Source organism: Pipistrellus kuhlii, unplaced genomic scaffold (assembly GCF_014108245.1).
Source record: "Pipistrellus kuhlii isolate mPipKuh1 unplaced genomic scaffold, mPipKuh1.p scaffold_m20_p_34, whole genome shotgun sequence".
Lineage (NCBI taxonomy): Eukaryota > Metazoa > Chordata > Mammalia > Chiroptera > Vespertilionidae > Pipistrellus > Pipistrellus kuhlii.
Window position 1 is genome coordinate 3,495,921 of NW_023425534.1, and position 22,583 is coordinate 3,518,503.

The 22,583-nt window shown below is 59.8% G+C and overlaps 1 protein-coding gene and 1 long non-coding RNA gene across 2 annotated transcripts; one reads left to right on the plus strand and one right to left on the minus strand.

The window, feature by feature from the left end:
* Nucleotides 1-894: 894 nt before the first annotated feature.
* Nucleotides 895-15,125, minus strand: LOC118731949 (solute carrier family 2, facilitated glucose transporter member 5). The gene is made up of 12 exons (XM_036460837.2): nt 15,030-15,125; nt 10,298-10,396; nt 9,647-9,807; nt 7,486-7,610; nt 5,809-5,961; nt 4,544-4,669; nt 4,271-4,458; nt 3,229-3,339; nt 2,745-2,846; nt 2,446-2,521; nt 1,934-2,061; nt 895-1,838 (listed from the first exon to the last, which is right to left on the minus strand). The coding sequence occupies exons 1-12, from the start codon at nt 15,063-15,065 to the stop codon at nt 1,437-1,439; spliced, it is 1,707 nt and encodes a 568-aa protein (XP_036316730.1). The 5' UTR covers nt 15,066-15,125; the 3' UTR covers nt 895-1,436.
* Nucleotides 15,126-19,658: 4,533 nt separating this feature from the next.
* On the plus strand, nt 19,659-20,669 carry LOC118731976. The gene is made up of 3 exons (XR_004992015.1): nt 19,659-19,775; nt 19,880-20,026; nt 20,536-20,669. It is a non-coding gene; the product is annotated as an uncharacterized LOC118731976 (long non-coding RNA).
* The last annotated feature ends 1,914 nt before the right edge of the window (nt 20,670-22,583 follow it).

Below are 22,583 nucleotides of genomic sequence, written 5' to 3' on the forward strand. Positions count from 1 at the left end.
CACCCCCGTTTAACAGAAGAGGACACGGGTACAGAAAAGCCAGAGGTACAGAAAAGTTCAAGCCAAGATATGCGATTACTGAGTGGCAGAACCAAGGCTGGCCTGAGGGAGTAGCCCTCCAGAGTCAGGGACCCCCCGGCCTTCCTGTGTGTAACCTGAACGGAATCAGTAACACCACAGCATCTTGTCTTTTCACGTGCCAGCCCTCCTGCTCCTCAGAGTGGAGAGCGTCCACCGTTGGCTGTTTTTGTGGCCCCTCCACACCGCAGATCCCTGCTGCAGGAGGTCAAGGTCGGTTCAACCCCAGCACTTTGCTTTTTACTTTGTTATCATTCTCCCCCCACAAAAGCTGTTCCCAATCCCACTTGTGTCCCACCTGGTCCTGAATTTGGGCCTCTCCTCCCAATACCAGATTTTCCATTCAGTAGGTGTTCTCTCCACTGTCCTTTCCCAGGCCTCAGCGTTTTTTCCATCTTCCTACACGTTCCCTCTTCGCACACAGAGGTCTCTAGACAAAGCTTCTATCATAGCTCTGTGGCATCTGTTGGGGGACACACCCACTTACCTCCCTCCTTCTCACCCTCCTTCCCTCTTTCCCTCCCCATCTCACCTTTAGGACCTCTCCGTGTTCCCTATGTACCTGAAGACATGCAGAGGATCCCCCAATCTCAAATTTAAAAAACTCACAACCACCTCCTCTCATTGCTCCCCCTCTTTCAGAAGACATCGCCTGAGTGCCCCCTTTACACCTGCTCCAGGCAGTGGGGATTCTGGGATAAACACAACGGGACAAACCCGTGTTCTCAAGGGGCTTACACCCCAGGACAGTCAAACGGCTTGAAGCAGCCGGGAACACCCGCCTCCTCCCACCTGCTCACAGAGAAGCAGCACATGTTGGTGAAAAAATGATCACATCTGTTTTATTGAATATACCGAGGCAATTCCACTGTCCTCTCACAATGTCATTTAGGATTAAGAGTCCGTGACTTGGTTCAAGTCTCCACAGGGACCTGTCCTCCAACTTCCTGGACCTCGTCACTTGTGACCTCACCCTTTCCGAGAGAGTAGATGCGACAGGAGGACGGATTCTGCTCTGAACACAGGCCCCCAGAAGACCCCTGGGATTGGAGAAAGGCTTGCTTCTCTGGCCAGATTTGATTCCTCCTATCCCACCGCCATACGGATGCGTTTTGTCCTGAAAGCTGGTGTGACGGCAGCCGCACCGTGGCTGGCCTGGCCCGGCCACGGTGGGAGGACGGCTGCTCGCTGTGGCCTGGGCCTGGGGATGGGTCGGTCCGGCTTTAGTAACCGCACAGCAGCCCTGTGGGCACCCACCCCGGACCGTCCAGTTCTGGATGTTCAAAGACCACGATGGCTCAGAACAACACCCCGAGGAGGGAGCCCCCCCGGACCACGCCGCAGGCTCCTCCCTGGGGTCACAGCCGCACTGTGGGGGGCGGGGGCTGCTTGGAATCCTCGGGAAGCCCCTCCGACACGGCCTTGAGCGCCTCGGAAGCCACCTTCAGGTCCTCCGACACCAGCCTGAGCTTCTGGGGCAGCTCCCTCAGGCCGTCCGCCACCGTCTGCAGCTCCTCCGACACCAGCGTGAGCTTGTCCGGGAGCTGCTTCCCGCCCGGGGGCTCCGTCTGCTCGGGGATCCCCTTCAGCTCCTCGCCGGCCGCAGGGTACACCTCGGACACGTGGTTCATCTTGGCGAAGGTCAGGTTGATCTCCATGAACGTCTTGTCCTTGGTCTCGGGGATCACGAAGAAGACGAAGACGGCGGTGAGGAAGCACACGCCGCCGAAGACGATGAAGCAGTAGGACCCAAGGCCCTCCTGCGGGGAGGGCGGCCGGGCTCAGTCCTGGGGGAGGCGCCCCCGTTTCACCGTGGGGGGGGGTCCCGCGGGCCCGGGGCCGGGGCCACACTCACCTGGATGAAGGGGAAGAGCAAGCCCACGGCGAAGTTGCAGATCCAGTGCACGCTGCCCCCCACCATGAAGGCCGAGGAGCGGGAGGACTGCATGAAGATCTCGGTGATGATGAGCGCGGGGATGGGGCCTGCGGGAGGGCAGGAGGGAGAGCGGTGCCCGCTGGAGGCAGAGCGAGCCCACCAGGGTCCGGGGCCCCCGCTGGGTGCCAGGGGCCTCGGGGTGTGGTGCAGGGCGGGCGTGGCGAGCCTCCGGGACCCCCGGGGGCAGCAGCCGGGGGAGGAGACCAGAAGCCAGAATTACGAGGCCCCTGCAGGCTCTAACCCCACTCCCACGGGGCCGTGTCTTCCACCTCCACGGCCGCTTTGCTGCTTCCGCCCTCAGTGGGCTCTGTCCAGCCCCCCTGCGCGGGGACGGGCCCCCCAGAGCCCCTCTAGGGAGCTCAGGCCAGGAGCTCCCGGGGCGGCCGGGGCCGGAGAGGGCGGAGAAGGCAGGACCGGCTCCAGGTACGTACTGGGCCCCAGGGCGTGTCCTATGACGTAGCTGAGGACACAGGCGATGCTGAGGTACGGCATCCAGGAGACGGTGGCCTGGGGGCAAGCAGAGTGGGGTCACCCCGGGCAGCGCAGGGCCGGCCGGGGGCAGGGAGCGCCGGGAACCTCGGCTCCCGGAGGGCCGGCCGCTCTGCCCGGCCGCGCAGGGATGGCACCGGGCTCCTCCTTCAACAGGAAGCGCCACCTCTTGCCACTGGCAAATGGGCAGGAAGTGGGCAGTGGGCTGCGGGAGCGGGGCAAGGGGGCCGCACCCCCTCACCTGCAGAACCAGGGCGACCGTGAGCAAGCAGCAGGCCAGGAAGCAGGCGGAGAAGCCCAGGAGCAGCAGGATTCTCCTCCCCAGGAGCTCCACCACGAACACCTGGGGGGCGGGCCCGGGAAAGGGGGGGCTCAGGAGCTGCAAGCCGCCCCCCCATACACACACTGGGCCGGAGCGGCCTGTGCAGGAAGCTCCTCCGCCCAGTGCGCACCCTCTGTGCCCGGGCGGTGCCCCTGGACGGCCAGCGGCCCGCACCGCGCAGCCCGGGTCCCCTTAGCGCCTTCATCTGGGGCGCGGGCAGGGGCCTCTCGCACAGGGCGCTTTGGGGCTGAGAGCCCCGGGCACCTCCCGGAAGGACAGGCTGTCACCTGAGCAGAGCCCAGGGCCACACGGGAAGGGACCGAGGGCTCCTTCCGGGGCCAGGACCCGCCTCGAGGCGCCCTCCCTCCTGGCGGCCCAGGGCGCTCAGCTCCCGGACACTCACGGCCAAAATGGTAATCGCCACGTTGACCGCCCCCGTGCCCGCCGTCACATACTGGACGTTGTCTTTCGCCACCCCCGCCTCCTCATAGATCGTGTCCGCGTAGTAGTAGATCTGGAAGGCAACCGAGGCTGAGGCTGGTGGGCTGGCCAGGCCACGCCTGCCCGAGTCCCTGCCCAGCCTGTCCCCTTTCCCCCCACCCTGGGCTGCCCCCACCCCCGGGCCTCACCCCCCCACCCCTGGGCCTCACCCCCCCACCCGGGAAGCCCCCACCCTGGGCCTCACCCCCCCACCCGGGCAGCCCCCACCCGGGAAGCCCCCACCCCGGGCCTCACCCCCCCACCCCTGGGCCTCACCCCCCACCCGGGAAGCCCCCACCCTGGGCCTCACCCCCCCACCCGGGCAGCCCCCACCCCCGGGCCTCACCCCCTCACCCCGGGCCGCCCCCCAGACAGCCCCCCCCACCCCTGGGCCTCACCCCCCCACCCGGGCAGCCCCCAACCCCGGGCCTCACCCCCCCACCCGGGCAGCCCCCACCCCCGGGCCTCACCCCCCCACCCCCGGGCAGCCACCACCCCGGGCTGCCCCCCCAGATAGCCCCCCCAGACAGGCCCCCCCCAGACAGCCCCCCCACCCCGGCCGCCCCCCCAGACAGCCCCCCCAGACAGCCCCCCCACCCCAGGTCGCCCCCACCCCGGCCGGCCCCCCAGACAGCCCCCCACCCGGGCCGCCCCCCCAGACAGCCCCCCCAGCCCGGCCGCCCCCCCAGACAGCCCCCCACCCGGGCCGGCCCCCCAGACAGCCCCCCACCCGGGCCGCCCCCCCAGACAGCCCCCCCAGCCCGGCCGCCCCCCCAGACAGCCCCCCACCCGGGCCGCCCCCCCAGACAGCCCCCCACCCTGGCCGCCCCCCCAGACAGCCCCCCACCCGGGCCGCCCCCCCAGACAGCCCCCCAGCCCGGCCGCCCCCCCAGACAGCCCCCCCAGCCCGGCCGCCCCCCCAGACAGCCCCCCACCCCGGCCGCCCCCCACCCCGGCCGCCGTACCGCGTTCACGCCGGACAGCTGCTGGCCGGCCATGAGCACCACGATGGAGATGAGCTGCCAGCGCAGGGAGCGGATCCGGAACAGCTTCACCACCGAGATGAAGCCGGCGGCCTGCTCCGCCTCGTACTCCTGCCGGATCTCCTCCACCTCGTCCTCCACGAAGTCCCAGCCGCGCAGCAGCCGCAGGGCTGGGGGGGTGGGCGTTGAGCAGGGCTGCAGCCTCCCCAGAGCAGGGACACTGCGGCCCGGACCCCCCTCCCCCGGGGGCCTCACCCTTCCTGGCCGCCTCGAGGTCCTTCCTCTGGACCAGCAGGTAGCGTGGGCTCTCGGGGAAGACGGGCAACAGCAGGAGCTGCACGGCCGCCGGGATGCCGGTCACCCCCAGGAGGATGGGCCAGCCTGCAGGGGCGGGCGCCATGCTCAGCTCGGCCACGGACCCGCCTCTCACCCCAGCCCCAGCCCCAGCACCCAGCCCCCAACACGCAGCACCCAGCACCCAGCCCCCCAGCACCCAACACCCAGCCCTCCAGCACCCAGCACCCCAGCACCCAGCACCCAGCCCCCCATCACCCAGCATCCAGCCCCCCATCACCCAGCACCCAGCCCCCCACCACCCAGCCCCCAGCACCCAGCCCCCCATCACCCAGCACCCAGCCCCCCATCACCCAGCACCCAGCCCCCCACCACCCAGCCCCCCATCACCCAGCACCCAGCCCCCCATCACCCAGCACCCAGCCCCCCACCACCCAGCCCCCAGCACCCAGCAGGCCATGCCGCCCCATCACCCGGACAGGTTCTCCCGCGTCCCCAGCACCCAGGAGGGCGCTGACCAACACCCTGCGGACACGGACAAGAGGGACGGTGATGACCACCCGCACCCACCTGCCGGGGGCAAAGGGAAAAGCCGACACGCCAAGTGCTGGCGAGGATGTGGGCAACGGGCAGGTGCCCACGGCCGTGTGGACACGTGGCGACCCTGCAGGACAGGCCGGCAGGAGCTGGGGTGCTGGGCCCTTCAGCTCTGACCCCCCGTCCTGCTGGGCCGGGCCACCCGGCAAGGAAGCCAGACTCAGGCGCCATCGCCTACCCCCGGGGTCGGCAAACCGCAGCTCAGGAGCCACCCGCAGCTCTCTGGCCCCTTGAGTGTGGCTCTTCCACAAAACACCACGGCCTGGGCGAGTCTATACTGAAGAAGTTTCAGTTTAAAAAAACGTGGCTCTCCAAAGAAATGCCCATCGCTGTCCTGTTGGTGTTTGGCTCTGCGGACCTCGCCGGGGGCCCCGCTGCAGAAAGCCCAGAAATGGAACACAGACTCTGCCTCGGACCCACCACTGGGCCGGGAGCAAGCCACCTCACCGGGTCCCAAGAGGGACTAGAACACGTCAGCCGCTGGGCTGGACCAGCACCTCTGGGGCCAGGGCCGCGTGGGGGCCGGAGGGACTCGGAGGGGGGCCGGCTGAGCAGAGAGGAGAGCCCGGCCCGCAGAACGCCGTCCGCCGGCGGCCAAGGGGCGCCGAGCCCGGGGCGGCCGCGCTCACCTTTCTCGTTGGCGAGGACGTTCCGGAGGCCCAGGATCTGGGCCGCGAGGATGCCCACGGTGATGAAGAGCTGGGGCACCACCCCCAGCGCCCCCCGCAGGTTCTTGGGGGCCAGCTCCCCCAGGTACATCGGGACGACGTTGGAAGACAGGCCTGGAGGAGGGCGAGAGGACACAGGATCAGGGAGGCCTGGGGTGGCGGGGCCAGGCCGCGGACTCCGGCACGCGTGCTCTGACTTGGCGGCCGCGTGCCTGGGCTGAAACCTCCCGAAACCCGCCCAGGTGGGCACACGCCCCTTCTGATTCCTCCTCTGAGCTTGGAGGGAGGAGGGTGCCGCCTGCGAGCAGAGCCGGCCTGGCTTCGGGCCTCCCGCTAACGGCTTGGTCTCCGAGAAGAGAAGCCTCAAGTCTCCCCGCTGCTCGTCAACCGCAGGTAAAGGGGTTCGAGGACACTGGCCACACGGTTTGGAAGGAGAAGCTGTTACTTGGCAGTGCCAGGGCAGAGGGAGCAGATAAGTGAGGTGCCTCTTCACTGTACTGCCCACCGGAGAGCATGGGCTCGAGGGAGGCCCCTGCGGGCTCTCCCCGCCCCTCTGCAGTCGGAAGCCACTGTAGGGTAAGGTGACCAGACACCCCGCTTTGGGCGGGACAGTCCCGATTTTAAAAAAAAGTGGGGCGTCTGGTCACCTTACTGCAGGGAGCTCCCCAGAGCCGCCAGCAGCACAGCCTGGGCGGCCCAGCTCCGCGGGGTTTGCAAAGCAGCTGCAGGTTCCCACGGTGGGCGGGCCCTTCCCCTGCCCAGCAGGTGGGCGTGGAGGGAGGGAGAGAGATAGAAGCCATGATCAGCCCTTTGCAAACTCTCAGTTCTTTATAAAAGTAGAGAGGCTGCTATCGTTTACTCCTTCCGTTAGAGGCACCCAGGCCCTGGGTCATTCCTCAAGCTGCTCTGGCCACAGCCCTCGTTAAAGCCACAGAAATACATTTCACACGGCAGCCTGGGTCTCCGGTGCAGACAGAGAGCCGGGACCAATGCTTCAAAAAGAGAGTGAGTCAGTGGACTCCAGTTAAACAAAATGTCACTCACGCCCCGAGCCCGTGTGGCTCAGTGGATAGAGCGTCGCCCCTCCGACTGAAGGGTCCCGGGTTTGATTTTGGTCAAGGGCACACACCTGGGTGCCCTCTGGTCGGGGCACGTGTCGGAGGCAGCCAATCCATGTGTCTCTCTCACACTGATGTTTTGCTCCATCTCTCCCCCTCCCTTCCACTCTCTCTAAAAATCAAAGGAAAAATATCCTCGGGTGAGGATTAACAATCACACACACACACACACACACACACACAGAAACATGGCTCTCTCAACAGCTGTCATCACCCCCTCGCTGGTCCCGACTGCTGCTGAGAACACAGGGAAGGACTGGGGTGGAAGGACCCTCCGGAAGCTAAGATCCGGAGCCTCAGTCTTTCAAAGACCAGCTTGCTTCGCAGAAACATCACAGGGGAGGCCCGCCCACTGTCCACACTGGAGCCGGACCCCGGGCCAGGCGGAGGGTTCGAGCCTGGCTCACACAGCACCCTCGGAGGGACCACCGCGCGTCGGGCCTCAGAGACCCTGGCATGGCGTCCTCGCGCCTCGTGGTGGCTGTCGGTCCCGGCTCGGCAGCGCAGCCGCCCGGCTTACCCGCACAGATGCCCACCAGCAACCTGGCCACGATGATGATCTCAAAGGAGCCGGCCACTTCGCTGGACCCCATCAGGATGGCGGGCCCGATGGAGAAGACGTTGTTCAGCAGCAAGGTCCCCTTCCTGCAAGAGACAGCACGTCAGCCAGGCCGGGCCCTGCCGGGCAGCGCAGCTAGTGAGAACATCGTCCCAATACACCACGGCTGGGGGCCCCGACTCCGGTCACGGCACATGCAGGAAGCAACCGGTGAATGCATCCGTAAGTAGACAACAAATCAGTGTTTCTCTCTCTCTCCCCTCCTTCCTCTCTTTCTAAAAAATCAATACTTTAAAAACAAAAGTAAAAACCAGTTTGGTCAAGTGTGTGCCTGGTGACAGCAGTATCCAGTATCAATACAGTAAAGGTTTTGCAATCACAGACTGACATGATTTGGGTATAATCTGAAAACCCAACTGGGTAAGAACATTAGAAGAAAAGTATGAGCCAACCTCACTTGTCAACATAGATGCAAAAGTCTTTGATGGAATTCTTTGGCATATATAGACACCACATTAAAGATTATCCTGGAGCCCTAGCTGGTTTGGCTCAGTGGGTAGTGTGTCAGCCTGCAGACTTAAGGGACCGGATTTAATTCTGGTCAAGGGCATATGCCTGGGTTGTGGACTCAATCCCCAAATGCCCCGTACAGGAGGCAGACGATTAATGTTTCTCTCTCATCATTCGTTTTTCTCTCCTCCCTTCCTCTCTGAAATCAATAAAAAAAAAATATATTTTTAAAAAGGTTATCCTAGAGAAAATATAAGATTATCAATTGAAGCTGCAAAAGAAGTCCTTAAAATTTGATATTATAATAAAAAACAAACAAATAGCATTAGCCCTAACCGGTTTGGCTCAGTGGATAGAGTGTCTCAAGGGTCCCAGGTTCGATTCCGGTCAAGGGCATGTACCGGTCGCGGGCACATCCCCAGTAGGAGGTGTGCAGGAGGCAGTTTGTTGATGTTTCTCTCCCATCAATGTTTCTAAATACCTATCCCTCTCCCTTCCTCTCTGTAAAAAATCAATTATACACACACACACACACACACACACACACACACACACACATATATATATGTAGTTAAAAAAAAACCACAGCATTAACAAACTATAAATAGAACTTCTGTAAGCTGATAAAGGTGAAGTCTCCTAAAATCCTACGACAAACATGAAATCTTTTTCATAGATTTTGATAAAATGATTTAAAAATTAACACGGACACCCTAACCAGTTTGTCTCGGTGGGTAGAGCATTGGCCTGTGGACTGAAGGGTCCAAGGTTTGAATCCGGTCAAGGGCATGTACCTTGGTTGAGGGCACATTCCCAGAGGAGGGTGTGCAGGAGGCAGCTGATCAATGATTCTAACTCTCCCTCTCTGTAAAAATCAATAAAATATATTTAAAAACAAAACAAAAGTAAAAAACTGTAAATTAACCAAAATCGGTTTGGCTCAGTGGATAGAGCATTGGCCTGCGAACTGAATCCCAGGTTTGATTCCAGTCAAGGGCGTGTACCTTGGTTGCGGGCACATCCCCAGTAGGGGATGTGCAAGAGGCAGCTGATCGATGTTTCTAACTCTGTTAGAAATCGGGACTGTCCCGCCAAAAGCGGGATGATCTGGTCACCTTACCAAGCTGTACCTTGGGACTGACCTCTTGGCCATGTCATCTGAGGTTTTGACTGTTCCAAAGGCAAAAATAAATAAATAAATAAATAAATAAATAAATAAGAAGGAGAAGGGGAAGGGGAAGGGGAAGAAGAAGAGGAGGAGGAGGAGGAGGAGGAGGAGGAGAGATCTCAGTTTGGGTTTTGTACAAAACCACCAAACACGACAACCTTCCAGGCTGGGGAGCAGAGACGGCGGGAGAGAGGCGGCCTGGCCTGGACGCGCTCTGCTCGCTCCGTATCCGCCCGGAGCCGGGGACATGCCCCCTCCTCCTCAGCCCCAAGACCGGGCCTACAGCCCCAACGTGCGGCCGATGTCCGGTCTGAAGACCACGTGGGAAGCCAGAGTCACCTCCGTGGCTTCGCCGCCCGTACAGGGAGGGTTTCCCGTGAGGCTAGGTCTTAGGCTCCGACAGGGAGTATAAGCTCTGCGGAGCTGGAAGGTCACCTCGCTTACCTCCCAAACTTATTCACCAGGAAGCCGACCATGAGGGACCCGATGAGGCCTCCGAAGGGGAACATGGACACGGAGAGGGACCACAGCAGCTTCAGGGAGAAGTCGCTCAGGTAGTCGGTGTTCCGATCATAGTAGGTCTCGTTGTAAAATTCTTGCATGAACTGCAGAGGGAAGCAAAACAGAGGGCCCGAGTGGAGTGACCCGGTTTGCAGAGAGAGCTACGTAAGCTGTTGGGCCCACAGGGGACAGCCTGGCACACAGATAAGGACGTTGGTAGGTGCATGAAAGCGGGAGGACGACGCTGTATTAACGGTGAGGAGCAGAGGCCCCCTGGGGAGGGCTCGAGGCCTCTGGGAGAAAAACTGCCCGGATGTTTCTAACACCAGAGAGGAGGGACTCCGGTCCCCCAGCTCAGTGGGTGATCCCTGCTGCTCCGGACTCCACCATGGATGGCAAGGCCAGCCCCACGAGGGTCCAGCCAGGCCTGGGCCCTGGCTCGTCCCCGATCCTGTGCCCACCAGCCCCCTTTCCTCCAGGACCCGTTGTGTGCCCTCCGTGTGGGCAGTCCCACCCTGGTGCCTCCCGGGCCCGGGCTGCTCCAACCCGCCTCCCTGGGTCGTGGGGCCAGGTCCCGCCCCTGCAGAGACCTACCCGGGAAGGGGAGTTGATGGCAGCCACATTGTACCCGTACTGGAAGGAGGACCCGAAGGCCGAGATCAGCGTTGCGAAGGCAAGAACCGGCGTCAGCTTCTGCGGAGGGGAGGTCATGGTGAGGTCAGGGGGCTGAGGGGTCCCGATCAGGCTCCACGTCTTGGAGGGAGACGGACCGGCACCGGAAGATCTGCGTCTGTCATCGGCTCCCTGGTCCTGACACCCGCCCTCTGCTCCCTGGGGTTAGGACAGGCTTCCCCTCCCCCATCTGGACAACCCTAATGTCTCCAGACATTGCTAACTGCCTCGGAGCGGGGATTGCCCCCCGATGAGATGCATTGGGTCGGAAGCACCCCATCTAGTGTCTGAATCGCTTCCCTGCATCCTGCGGCGTGGCTGCCATTGCCAGCAGCCCTAGAAATGCGAGCGATTTAAACGAGTCAGGACCACGAGCAGGTCCCTGAGCCCCTGCACCTTTGCTGAAACAGGCAGAGGGCGCAGGGAGAAGCTGGGGACCCTGACACACACACACCCCTGACACACACACAGCCCCTGACACACAGCCCCTGACACACACACACAGCCCTGACACACACACAGCCCCTGACACACACACACAGCCCTGACACACACAGCCGCTGACACACACACAGCCCCTGACACACACACAGCCCCTGACACACACACATAACCCCTGACACACACACAGCCCCTAACACACACACAGCCCCTCACACACACACACACACACACACACAGCCCCTCACACACACACACACACACACACACAGCCCCTGACACACACACAGCCCCTGACACACACACACACACACACACACACAGCCCCTGACACACACACACACACACACACACAGCCCCTGACACACACAGCCCCTCACACACACACACACACACACAGCCCCTCACACACACACACACACACACACAGCCCCTCACACACACACACACACACACACACAGCCCCTGACACACACACACACACAGCCCCTCACACACACACACACACAGCCCCTCACACACACACACACACACACACACACAGCCCCTGACACACACACACACACACACACAGCCCCTGACACACACACACACACACACACACAGCCCCTGACACACACACACACACACACACAGCCCCTCACACACACACACACACACACACACACAGCCCCTCACACACACACACACACACACACACACACACAGCCCCTCACACACACACACACACACACACACACACACACACACAGCCCCTCACACACACACACACACACACACAGCCCTTGACACGCGCGGAAACTGAGCCTCCATCTCAGGCGGTCCCTCGTGCCGAGCGGAGAAGAATGAGGCGGCAAGAACTTTGCTCTGAGACTCTGCAGATCTCATTTTGGATTTGCCACTGCCACCCTCTAGCTTAATTTCCACCAGCTTCAGTTTAATCTTTTTTTTTTTTAATTTATTTTATCGATTTGAGAAAGAGAGAGAAACATCAGTGTGAGAAACATCAATCAGGCCACCTCTCACATTAGCCCCAACTGGGGATTGAATCTGCTACCGGGGCATGGGCCCCAATCAGGAATCAAACCCTCCACCCAGGATGATGTCCGGGTTGGTGCTCCAACCAGTGAGCCACACCAGCCAGGGCAGTTTCCTCGTCTTTAAAATGACAAGGATGGGAACACCCCCAGAGGTATTGCAAGGATGAGTTGGAAAAGCACCCGGCTGCAGAGAGGATCTGCTGACTGGGCTGGGCCCGGACACTGCCTTCCTCACAGGGTTGATGTGAAGAATACATGAGTTCATCCCTGGCCGGTTAGCTCAGTGGTCAGAGTGCCAGCTTGTGGCCCTCACGGTCTTGGCTTAGGTTCCCTGTCAAGGGCACGTACATCGATCGCAGGTTCCCCACGTCCATGTCTCTCTCTCTCTCTCTCTCTCTCTCTCTCTCTCTCTCTCTCTCTCTCTCTCTCTCTCTCCCCCTCCTCCCTTCATTCCTCTCTCTCTGGAAACCAATGGGGGAAATGTCCTCAGTGAGGGTTAAAAAGAAAGAGGATGAAGGAGGCCAGATGCAGGGACGGGCAGAGGGAGGCTGGCGGTTGTTGGTTCGGGGAACGCCCTGCCGGCCGTGAGGAGCCGTGAGCCTGGTTAGCCAGGACACGGCGAGCGGCACAGGCACTCGGCACGATCTCATAAGTGCTCACGTGTCCCCAGCTCGCTTGGCACCGAGCTCTTTATTGTCAGCATAACCCACGGCTCCGCCCGGCGAATAAAACGCTCAGCCACACCTATGCCGCTAATCATTAACAGGGAGGACCGCGGGAAAGCTGCTCGCTCAATGTCATTGAACTACTGTGTTGGGGGGGGGGGGAGGAAAGAGGGGGGGTCCCTCCACACACACAAAACATGCACTCTCATTTCCAAAGCACTTAGGCGTTTCTCTTCTAACCCACGTTATTGTTTTCTTTTGGCTAAAAGTCTTTCCTGGCAGGAAGTCCCTGAGGCCCATCAGAGGGATGCTTCTCTCCTTACATATGAGGACCCAGAGGCCAGCTCCCTGCAGCCTCCACCCGCCGGGCCCTCCCTGCTCCTTGGCTCCCAAACTGCCCTCCGCTGGGCTTAATCATTTGCAGAATCTTACAATGAGTCACCTGTGGAAGAGCTTTGCTCTGATTTCTCCCAGGAAGCTCAGCTCGTGCCCAAAGGGGTAGGTCCACCCTCAGGCGGCCCTGGGGGGTGGGGGTGGGGGTGGGGCGCTGCTCTGCCCTGGGGGCTGGAGGCCTCCTTCCCCGGAGAACCCAGGGGGCAGGAAGCTGTGATGGCCAATACCTTTTGCCTGTGGACATGTTAATGATTTCTTCCGATGTAATGTTCCCTTTCAGGCACCACCAGGCGGGGGCGTTTCCATGTTGGGCACTCACCTGGGGGCACGCCTGGGCGGTGCATTGCTCTTGGAAGAGGGGACAGAGGCCAGACCAGGGCCTCCCGTGACCTCCCCAGACCCCTCAGTCCTCGTGGCCTCCAGTCCCTTTTCGATAGAGCAGCAGGGCTCACAGGACCAGCACTGCCTTAGTTGTGGGAATCAGACAAGATAATCCAGGTGTCGAGATCTCGGAAGCAGTGGTTCTCCTTGGGACGGGGTGCCACTGGCGGCCGGGGAGGGAGACCAGGGGTGCTCCCCCCACCCCCTCCCGTCCCCTCCCGTCCCCGCCCATCACCCCCAGCACCCAGGGAGCCCCCACAGCGGAGATTCACCCGGCCCAGAGGTCAGCAGTGCCCTGCTCTAAACGATGACCAGAAAGTCAGGACACATATGAGAAATCCACTGTGTGACAGGTCATTTACATGCACTCTGCCATGTAACGGTCCCAGCAGCCCAAGGCGATGGCATGATTATTATACCCACTTTACAGATGAGAAGACTGGGGCGCAGAGCAGTTACAGAACTTGCCCAAGTCCCCACCCAGAGCAGGAATGAATTCCAGGTGCCTCTACCTCCCGCACAGAGCGTGCTCCGAACCGCCTGTGGCCAGGGTCTCGCCATCGTAACCGAATGAACAATAATCTGCCCAGCTACAGACTGCTCCTCCCATAAATATAAGCATACGCTGCTGTGGTGAACAAAATACAAGGCCTGAAAAGCATTCATAAATGTATATTACCTGTCTGCCTACGCATTTTCCTCCAGCAAGAGGCCATAAAACAGCGGTTCTCCACCTTCCTAATGCCGTGGCCCTTTAATGCAGTTCCTCGTGTTGTGGTGACCCCCAGGCATAAAATTATTTTCGTTGCTACTTCATAACTCGGGGGGTTCGTTTGTCCCAACTCCCTTCACCACAAGAACCTGATGTGTAGGGACCCCAAAACCAGCCACAAACCCCTCAGACATGGCAGGTGAGGGGGTTTTCCTCTTTTGTTTTGATTTTGGCGTCAGACGTTTGCAGTGAACCTTTTCAGCAGGTAACATAAAGACGCAGAGAAGATGCTGCGAGAGTTGAATGCAATTCACACCTGCAGCGGAGACTCCCTTTTAGATGATGAGACGACCCCCCCCCTTTTCTTTTAGACAAAGGTTTTTCTGGACCTGCTGTTAGACCTTCAGAGCAGGGGTTCTCAACCTTCCTAATGCCGCGGCCCTTTAATACAGCTCCTCTTGTTGTGGGGACCCCCAGCCATAACATTATTTCCGTTGCTACTTCATCACTGTCATTTTGCTACTGTTATGAATCGTAATGTAAATATCTGTGTTTTCCGATGGTCTTTCAACTTTCCGATGATTACATTCAACTCTCGCAGCATCTTCTCTGCGTCTTTATGTTACCTGCTGAAAAGGTTCACTGTAAAAGTCTGACGCCAAAATCAAAACAAGAGTGGAAAGCCCCTCACCAGCCATGTCTGAGGGGTTTGTGGCTGGTTTTGGGGTCCCTACACCTCAGCTTCTTGTGGTGAAGGGAGTTGGGACAAACGAACCCCCCCGAGTCCCTTCAATTTGGCTGCAGGTACTTGTCAAGCTGCTCCAGCAGCACGATTCCCAAAGGATCGCAGATCCCAACGCCCCAAACGCCTCCCTTCTCTAGTCCCCGAAAAAGCCTGGATGCTGGGTGACCAGTGAGGGCAGGTCACCCGAAACAGGGCTCCCCCAGCCCGAGCTCCCAGGAGGCCCCCGGCAAGGCTGCCCGCCGGGGGCTGCTCCCCACCCTCGCCGGAAGCCACTTACCCCTTCCCTCTTGGTCTTGCTCTCCTTCTCCTCCATCCTCGCTGGGGAAGCCGTTCCGCTCACTCGCTCTCAGCCAGGACAGTGGAGGCTCTGCGGAGACAGGGAACCTGCTGCACTTTGGCCCGTCAGGTCCTGGCCAATCCAACCGCGGTTTTATAGCCGAGCCCAGTAACCCTTTCCGGAACCCGGGCTGCCTCCTCTCACTTCTCCTTCACAGGCCCGGCAAGCTGGCACATGGCCACACCCAGCCGCCTTCCTGGTGGGCACACGGTCTGCGGTCCCCACAGCCAGGCCCGGGGCGAGTGGCTGGAGGGTTATTTCTGTCACAAACGCATGGGAAGAAAGCAAGAGCTGCCATCCCCTCAGCCCTGGTCAAGGGAGCCAGAGTGGCTGCAGGAAGTGGTCCCTGCCAGGCAGCCAGCCCCCTCTCCCCCGCTTCCCCGCCCCCTCCCCCCCCCCCCACCGCCCCCGTCTCTACCCGGGGCTCAGCTTGGGCCCTCTGCCCCGCAGCACTTCCTCGGAGGTTTATTTTCCTTCAGAAGCGGCCCAAGCCACTATTCTCCGTGTAACGATCACTATTGAACATGCAATCAAATCTTTCCGAGCCCGTTATCAGCAGGGCAAGGAGGGCGAGTCACGGCGGCTGGTCTGGGTGCTCCACGCGGCCAGGCCAGCGCCAGGCCCCTGCGGGCACGTGCTCAGCGGCCCGGCCAAAACCCAGAGCAAAGTCCCGGCGGCTGCACACGCACGGCCTGTGCCAGGACAGCACCCGCGTGCGCACAGCGCCATCCCTCCGGCCATGGCTTCGCCTCCTTCGCCCTCCAGTGACCTACCTGGGGGTCGGGCGCATCTCCGGCCTCAGCAGCAACCATGGGGATTGTGGTGGGGCTCCGCCGAGCGGGGGACTGTGAAGAGGGTGACAGGTGACAGTGTAGTAACTCCGGTGCCTGCGTGTGCCTGTGTGTGTGCATGTGTGTGCGCACGTGTGTGCCTGTGTGTGTGAGAATGTGCGTGTCTGTGTGCGTGTGCCTGTGTGCGTGTGCCTGTGTGTGTGTGCCTGTGTGTGTGCCTGTGTGCGTGTGTGCCTGTGTGTGTGTGCCTGTGTGTATGCAAGTGTGCGTGTATGTGTGTGTGTGTGCCTGTGTGTGAGAATGTGCGTGTGTCTGTGTGTGTGTGTGCCTGTGTGAGTGTGTGCCTGTGTGAGTGTGTGCCTGTGTGAGTGTGTGCCTGTGTGCGCGCGAGTGTGCGTGCATGTGTGCGTGTGTGTGTGTGTGTGTGTGTGTGTGTGTGTGTTGCAGGGTGGGTGGTCCCTATGTCCCTATTTAAAAGGGAGGACTGGCCCGGCAGGCATGGCTCAGTGGCTGAACATCAATCTATGAACCAAGAGGTCACAGTTTGATTCCCACTCAGGGGCTGCAGACGGATCCCCAGTGTGGGGTGTGCAGAGGCAGCTGATCCATGAATGATTCTCTCTCATCATTGATGTTTCTCTCTCTCTCTCCCTCTCCCTTCCTCTCTGAAATCAATAAACGTATGTCTAATAAACAAATAAAAGGGAGGACAGACCAGCCTGAAGACGATTTCCACCTAAAGCTTGGGAAGGCCCCAGGCTGGCAATTGTCTGGAAGAGTTTTAAAACTTCTCCAGGGAAAATGCACTTCCGGTCGGCCATCGGGGAGGGCAGGGGCGGACACAGGGGTGCAAACACAAACCAGGGTCCCACGTTTGCAGAAGTCAGGCCGGCGGAGGGAGTGGGGGGGACACCGGAACACCCGCCTCCGCCCACGTCCTCCCCGCCTCCCGCGCCTGGCCCGTGGGGAGCCGCGCCCGGTGGGGGTGACGGGGATGCAGACCGCCCCACCCTCCCCCCGCCTCCCCTTCCCCACGGGAGCCAGGCCCAGGGGCCCCTCCGGGCGGCGGCGGTACCTCTCCTGCCGCCCAGGGAGCCCCGCGCTGTCGTCACCAACGCCTGCGGCCGGCGGCGCGCGGGCCGGGGGCGGCGATGCGGTCCCCGCCGGGGCGCGGGGCGCGGGGCGAGGATCGGGGGCGGCGCGGCGGCTCCTCCGCCCAGGAGCCTCGGGGGGACCCCGCAGCCCCAGCCCGGCCCGGGCCCAGGAGGCCTGCGGGGGCCAGAGGCTCCGGGCAGCGGGCGGGGGCGGGCTGGCCCCTGATCGGAGGCGGGGGAGGGGGTCCCCACCGCTCCTTCCAGGCCCTGCGCCCGCTGGCCTGGGGTGCGGTCCGGCTCGACCCCGCACGTGCTGTTTTGGTTTCTAGAACTTTCATGCTGGTTTCCTACCCACCGGAGCCAGAGCCTGCGGGGTCTCTGCCCCTCCCGCGACCTGGCCTGAGGCCCTCCCTTCCCCCCCGCCCCCACCTCTGTCCCCCGCGGCCCAGAGGGACGGGCTGGGGGAAGGGATTCTGCCTCGCAGTTCCCCGGGACTCACAAGGCAGTGACTAGCCCGGGCCTGGGTGTGCAGCCCCATAGCAGGCCCAGGGTGTCCCAGGAACGCGTGTTCCTATTTCCAGGGAACTGACTTGTGTTTTGAAACGACCTCTGATGGGAGCCAAAGAATCATTTTTCTTTTTCTTTAAAAGATAAATATATATATATATATATTATTGATTTTTCACAGAGAGGAAGGGAGGACAGAGAATCAGAAACATCGATGAGAGAGAAACACCGACCAGCTGCCTCCTGCACACCCCCCACTGGGGATGTGCCTGCAACCAAGGTACATGCCCTTGGCCAGAATCGAACCTGGGACCTTTCAGTCCACAGACCGACGCTCTATCCACTGAGCCACACTGGTCAGGGCCAAAGAATCATTTTTCAAGTCCAGGGGACAGTGGATAACTGCAGGGGCCACACCTGGTTCCAGCAAGGCCTTCTGGACTTTTCCTTCCCCGCCCCCCACAGTGATCCACCCCGGGGACGCCATCTTAGGGTGCCATCGTCTTAGGGCTCCTCTTTCCCAGAGGGACCGCCTTAGGTCCTCTCGCTGACCTCCCAGTGGGGAAAGCCCGGCCGAGCGCCCTTGCTCACCGAGGATTCTGACCTGAGGAGATACGGGCCTCAGATCTCCACTCCCAAACCGCTCTCACTATTTATTACTGGCATCTACTATGTTATGAGACGTAAATGTGTCAGCACACGATTGGAGAGGACCTGCCAGAATCTGGAAGCAGTGGTTCTGCTGGGACGCGGGGTTCCGGATGACTCGAGCTCTCGCATAGGCTGACATTTATTTTACGGAGCCTGTTACTGTGGCAGAGGGGGGTGCGACTGGGCGCAAAGGACAAAAACAGCCCTGGCCTCCTGCGACTTAGCTCTGCAAGAGGAGACACTACTTGGTCAAATAAGCACATCGGTGAATTTACAACTACACACGGGCTCCGAAGGCCGGGAACCAGTGGAGGTGGTCAAGAAAGGCTTCTTTAGAAAAGCGAGCTTGAGCCGGGCTGGGAAGGAAGGATGCAGATCTTACCCAGGCAAAGGGGGTAGGGGACAGGGCCCTAGAGAGAGCCTCCCAGACAGGGAACAGTTGGTGCCAAGGCCCTGTGGTAGAAGAGAGTGTGATGCCGTCAAGAGATTGTAAGGTCAGCCCGGCCGGTGTGGCTCAGTGGTTGAGCTTCCACCTCTGAACCAGGAGGTCAAGGCTCGATTCCCAGTCAGGGCACAGGCCCAGGTTGCACACTGGATCCCCAGGAGGTGGCAGCTGGTCCATGATTCTCTCATCATTGATGCTTCTCTCTCTCTCTCCATGATTCTCTCTCATCGTTGATGCCTCTCTCCCTCCCTCCCTCTCTGAAACCAATAAAAATGTGTTAAAGAAATTGTAAGGTCGGTGTGGCTCAAGAACACAGAGCAGAGAGGAAGAGTGGAGGGAGAGGAAGCTGGTGAGGGGGGCGGGGCCGGACTCCAGTTCGCCCTTGTGGGTCTTGTTAAGGAGCAGAGAGAAGGCGTTAAGAGCTCTGGAGAGTGTTCAGGTTTGTGTTTTTAAAGGCTAGCCAACCCTCGAGGGGAACAAGAGGCGGGTGGGTTTCGGGGAGAGGAAAGGGGGCAGTTCCTTGCTGTAGAAATGCTGGCAGATGAGGGTGCAGGAGATCAGAGGACACATTTGAGAGAGAGGATGTAAAGTTGATGGAACTTGGTGACTGACAGTATGATGCGGAGGGGAAATAAGAGAATTTCCAGATTAGTGCTGGAATAAAATGAAAAGGAAAAAAATATATATATATATTTTAAATTGAAGCTGTTTCAGAATTGAAAGAAGTTTACATAGGAAAATTTAACCAGAATGTAACATGTTGAATTAGCACCTCACAGCAGACTGGCCATCCCTGGGTTGTTTTGAGACCAGACAATGGTGCCAGCACTTCAGGTCACCGGTGGTCTCACCTCTACTTAGGAATGTTCTGGAATTTTAAAGTTTTGCCATGGGCTTCAGTTGTAGACTGCTGTGGCTCCCCAATTCCATTTGCTCAGCCCCTCTCCAATCGTAACGGAATTATCTGGGGCAGAGCCTGCAGCTGTCCGAAATAAAGACTGCCTCTCCCCATTATCCGGGGACTTAGGTGGCATGAATTGGTTCTGTCTATTGCCACATATGCCAAGGTGCCACATGTGGAGGCTTCCAGGAACCTTGCTCTCTTCTCTGCCCCTTTCTCCACCACTGCTGCCTAAAATGAGGGTGCCCCCGGCATTGACCACATGGCTGAGGCCACACAGAACAGAGCAACAAGACAGTAGGAGCCTGGGTCCCCTGCCCTATGGGGCACTATGTCAGCCCAAGACCACTGCCTGAATTCAACACGAAATGCTCCTCCATTTTGTTTCCTGTCGCTTGCAGCTGAGCCTGATTCTCACTGATAGAACCATCAAGCATTTGCCTGAAAACCTGTTAGGACAGAAACGGGGAGGGAGCTTAACCCTTGGAGAAGCTGTGAAGACATTTTCATTGACTGTGGCCTGGGTCATGTTTAACTTTTTGATGAAAGTGCCAGGAGCCAATTCCAGCATGTCATCATTACAAGAGTTTCAACAAAAGGTTGATGAAACTTGGGGGCTCAACAAGGGCAGAGTCCTGTTGGAACGGCTGGAAAGGCACTTCCCCCAAACCTGAATAGGATGATTGTCTGCTGCCAGACAGCTCAGGGCATCTTAACCTACATGTTACTGCCTCCTCCTGGCCAAACACCTGACCAGCTGCAGGAATGTCATTGTCATTGTCAAATGTCATTGGGGATTCTGACAATGGACTCTGTAGGCAGAAACCCTACCCTTTGAAGTGTATTATCTCCACCTTGCCTTAGGACAAATTGTGTTAATAAAAAGCAAGGGTCCTGAGTCAAGGGAAATCTTTAGCCCCTTTAGCCGAAGCTCCTCTGACCCCCAATGCCTTTCAAAACGATCTTCCATCTCTGGACTCCTACTTCATCTACACACAGCCTTTCTCCAGATTGCTGAACCCTTCTGAATGCTGGGACAAGAACCCCGGCAAGAAAGGGTTCTCTCTTGGGAATGAACGGCCTAAAGACCCTCATCTTAAAGGAGAAAGTATGGACCCCCGAGATTCTGGGTGTGAAGATCAGTGGAGACTTCCCCCGGCTGCTGACTTCATTAAACAGCACTTGTTTTTGTTCGAATTCTGGTTAAGAACTTGCACGGATCCGAGTGGCCTGCCTCAACCCCAGTTTTCCCTGCATCCCTGCTGTTTCTATACACCACAGGGGAGGATGCATGGTTCTCCAGGGACACATGTACCACATCAGAGCAGAGCCTGCGTGTGCCTCTCCACGGGTACCCTCTCATGGAGACACGCTGCTGTGTCTTTTGCAAATATTTTCTCCGTCCGTGGCCTGTCTTCTCCTTCTCTTGACAGTTAATGTATTTTTAACTTCACAAAACCCAGAAGGTAGAACAAATGACCAAGTGGCATTTTTGGAGGAGCAAAGTACACAGGATATAGCAGTTAACGAAGAGGAAAAAAGAGACTGGAAGGGGGGCTGCGTGGGCTGGACAGACCCGCTCAGAACCAGGCGCTGCCCTCACGGAAGAGCCGTGTGGCCCGCTGTCCCTGACCCCCAAGCCTGGAGCTGCCGCTGGGAGGACCTACAGAGGCATGCTGGGAGGACGCAACCCTGGGGTGTCCCCTCCTGAGAGTCTGGCCCCAAGCCGTGGGTCCCTGGGACTCGGGCCTGTTGGTACCCTGGGGACAGGGCCTGGGCCTGTGTTCTAAAGCCATGTCCCCGCCTACCTGACTCCTCGTCCGCACAGGGAAGGATCCAGACACCACGTCCAGGCCCCCACGTGGGAGGTTCCGGGGAGGCCCCCCTTGCACAGGTCCGTGGGTGCCACCCTGCCTCCCCTCCCCCCATCACAGGCCGTCCGACTACCAAACACGCAAAGGGAACATAATTATTTTATTTCACTTAAAACAGCAGGCCTTTGGCCTCAACCTAAATGGTCAGGGTGCTCGGTACCGTTTTGCAGGTGCAACGAGACCTCTCCCCGCCACGTTGTGGCGCCACATAGACCCTTCTTGTCATGGACGTGGGGGGGCGCTGTTTGTCACCTCAGTCCGGGCCCAGTAACGATCTTCATTAAAAAGTCACACCACACACACACAAACAACTCTGAAGCAAAAAGAGGCAGAAAGTGCCTGGTAAACCTGATTGAAAGACCAGGGGTCAGCCTGGCCGGTGCGGCTCAGTGGGTGGGAGCATCATCTGGAGCACCTAAGGGTCTGGGGTCAGAGCACATACCCGTTCTGCGGGTTCAGTCCCCAATCGGGGCGCGTGGGGAGGGCAGCCAGTTCATGTTCCTCTCTCCCTCCCTCTCTAAAAACTAATAAAAAATAAATATGTCATTGGGAGAGGATTAAAATAATAATGATAAAGACCAAGCTTCTGAGGGTGTCTGAGTCCACAGCACCTGTTCCAGCAGAGGACACGTCTGTCCCTGGGGGTGAAGGCGGATCAGCATGAGGGACACGAACGAGGAGCGAGTGTCAAAGGAACACACACACGGTGCGCGCTCCTGCCTCTCCCCGGGCTCTCCCCGGCCCGGTGTGACCCATTCCCGCAGCCCCACACTCTCCAGTTCCCAACGCCCTCCCAGCTGCCGGCTCTCACAGGCGATGCTGCTTTCCAGGCCTCAGGCCCAGGCCCTGGGACAAGCCCTCGTCGGCCACAGCCCCAGCGCTCACAGCAACACCTTCACCAGCTGCAGCGCAGTGGGCAGCGCAGGTGGGCAGCAGGGAGGAGATGCAGGTGGGGGGGGTGGACAGAAGCAGCAGCACAGCGGGGCTCCAAACGCTGGGATGAGAACTTGGGGGTGCACAGGGCACCAGCCGTCTCCTGAGCCCCGGCTCCCCCTGCCGGCTGTTTCGGACTGCAGCCTGTCTGGGTGAGCTCCCGGCTGAGCCTGGGCGGGGAGGGAGGGCTTGGGGTGAGGGCCCTTCGGAGCAGGACTTGTTCCAGCGACTTTCCCGGCGGCCCGGCCTCGGCCTCGGCCTCGGCCGGGAACCACCTCCTTTCGCAGCGGGCAGCTCC

Coding starts and splice junctions, on each gene's coding strand:
- LOC118731949 (XM_036460837.2), bottom strand. CDS start 15,065: ATGGAGGAGAAGGAGAGCAAGACCAAGAGGGAAGGG. Junction 7,611..9,646: donor CTGGTGAATAAGTTTGGGAG/GTAAGCGAGGTG, acceptor TGTCTCTTGCAG/GAAGGGGACCTTGCTGCTGA. Junction 3,340..4,270: donor AGCTGTCCGGCGTGAACGCG/GTACGGCGGCCG, acceptor GTTGCCTTCCAG/ATCTACTACTACGCGGACAC.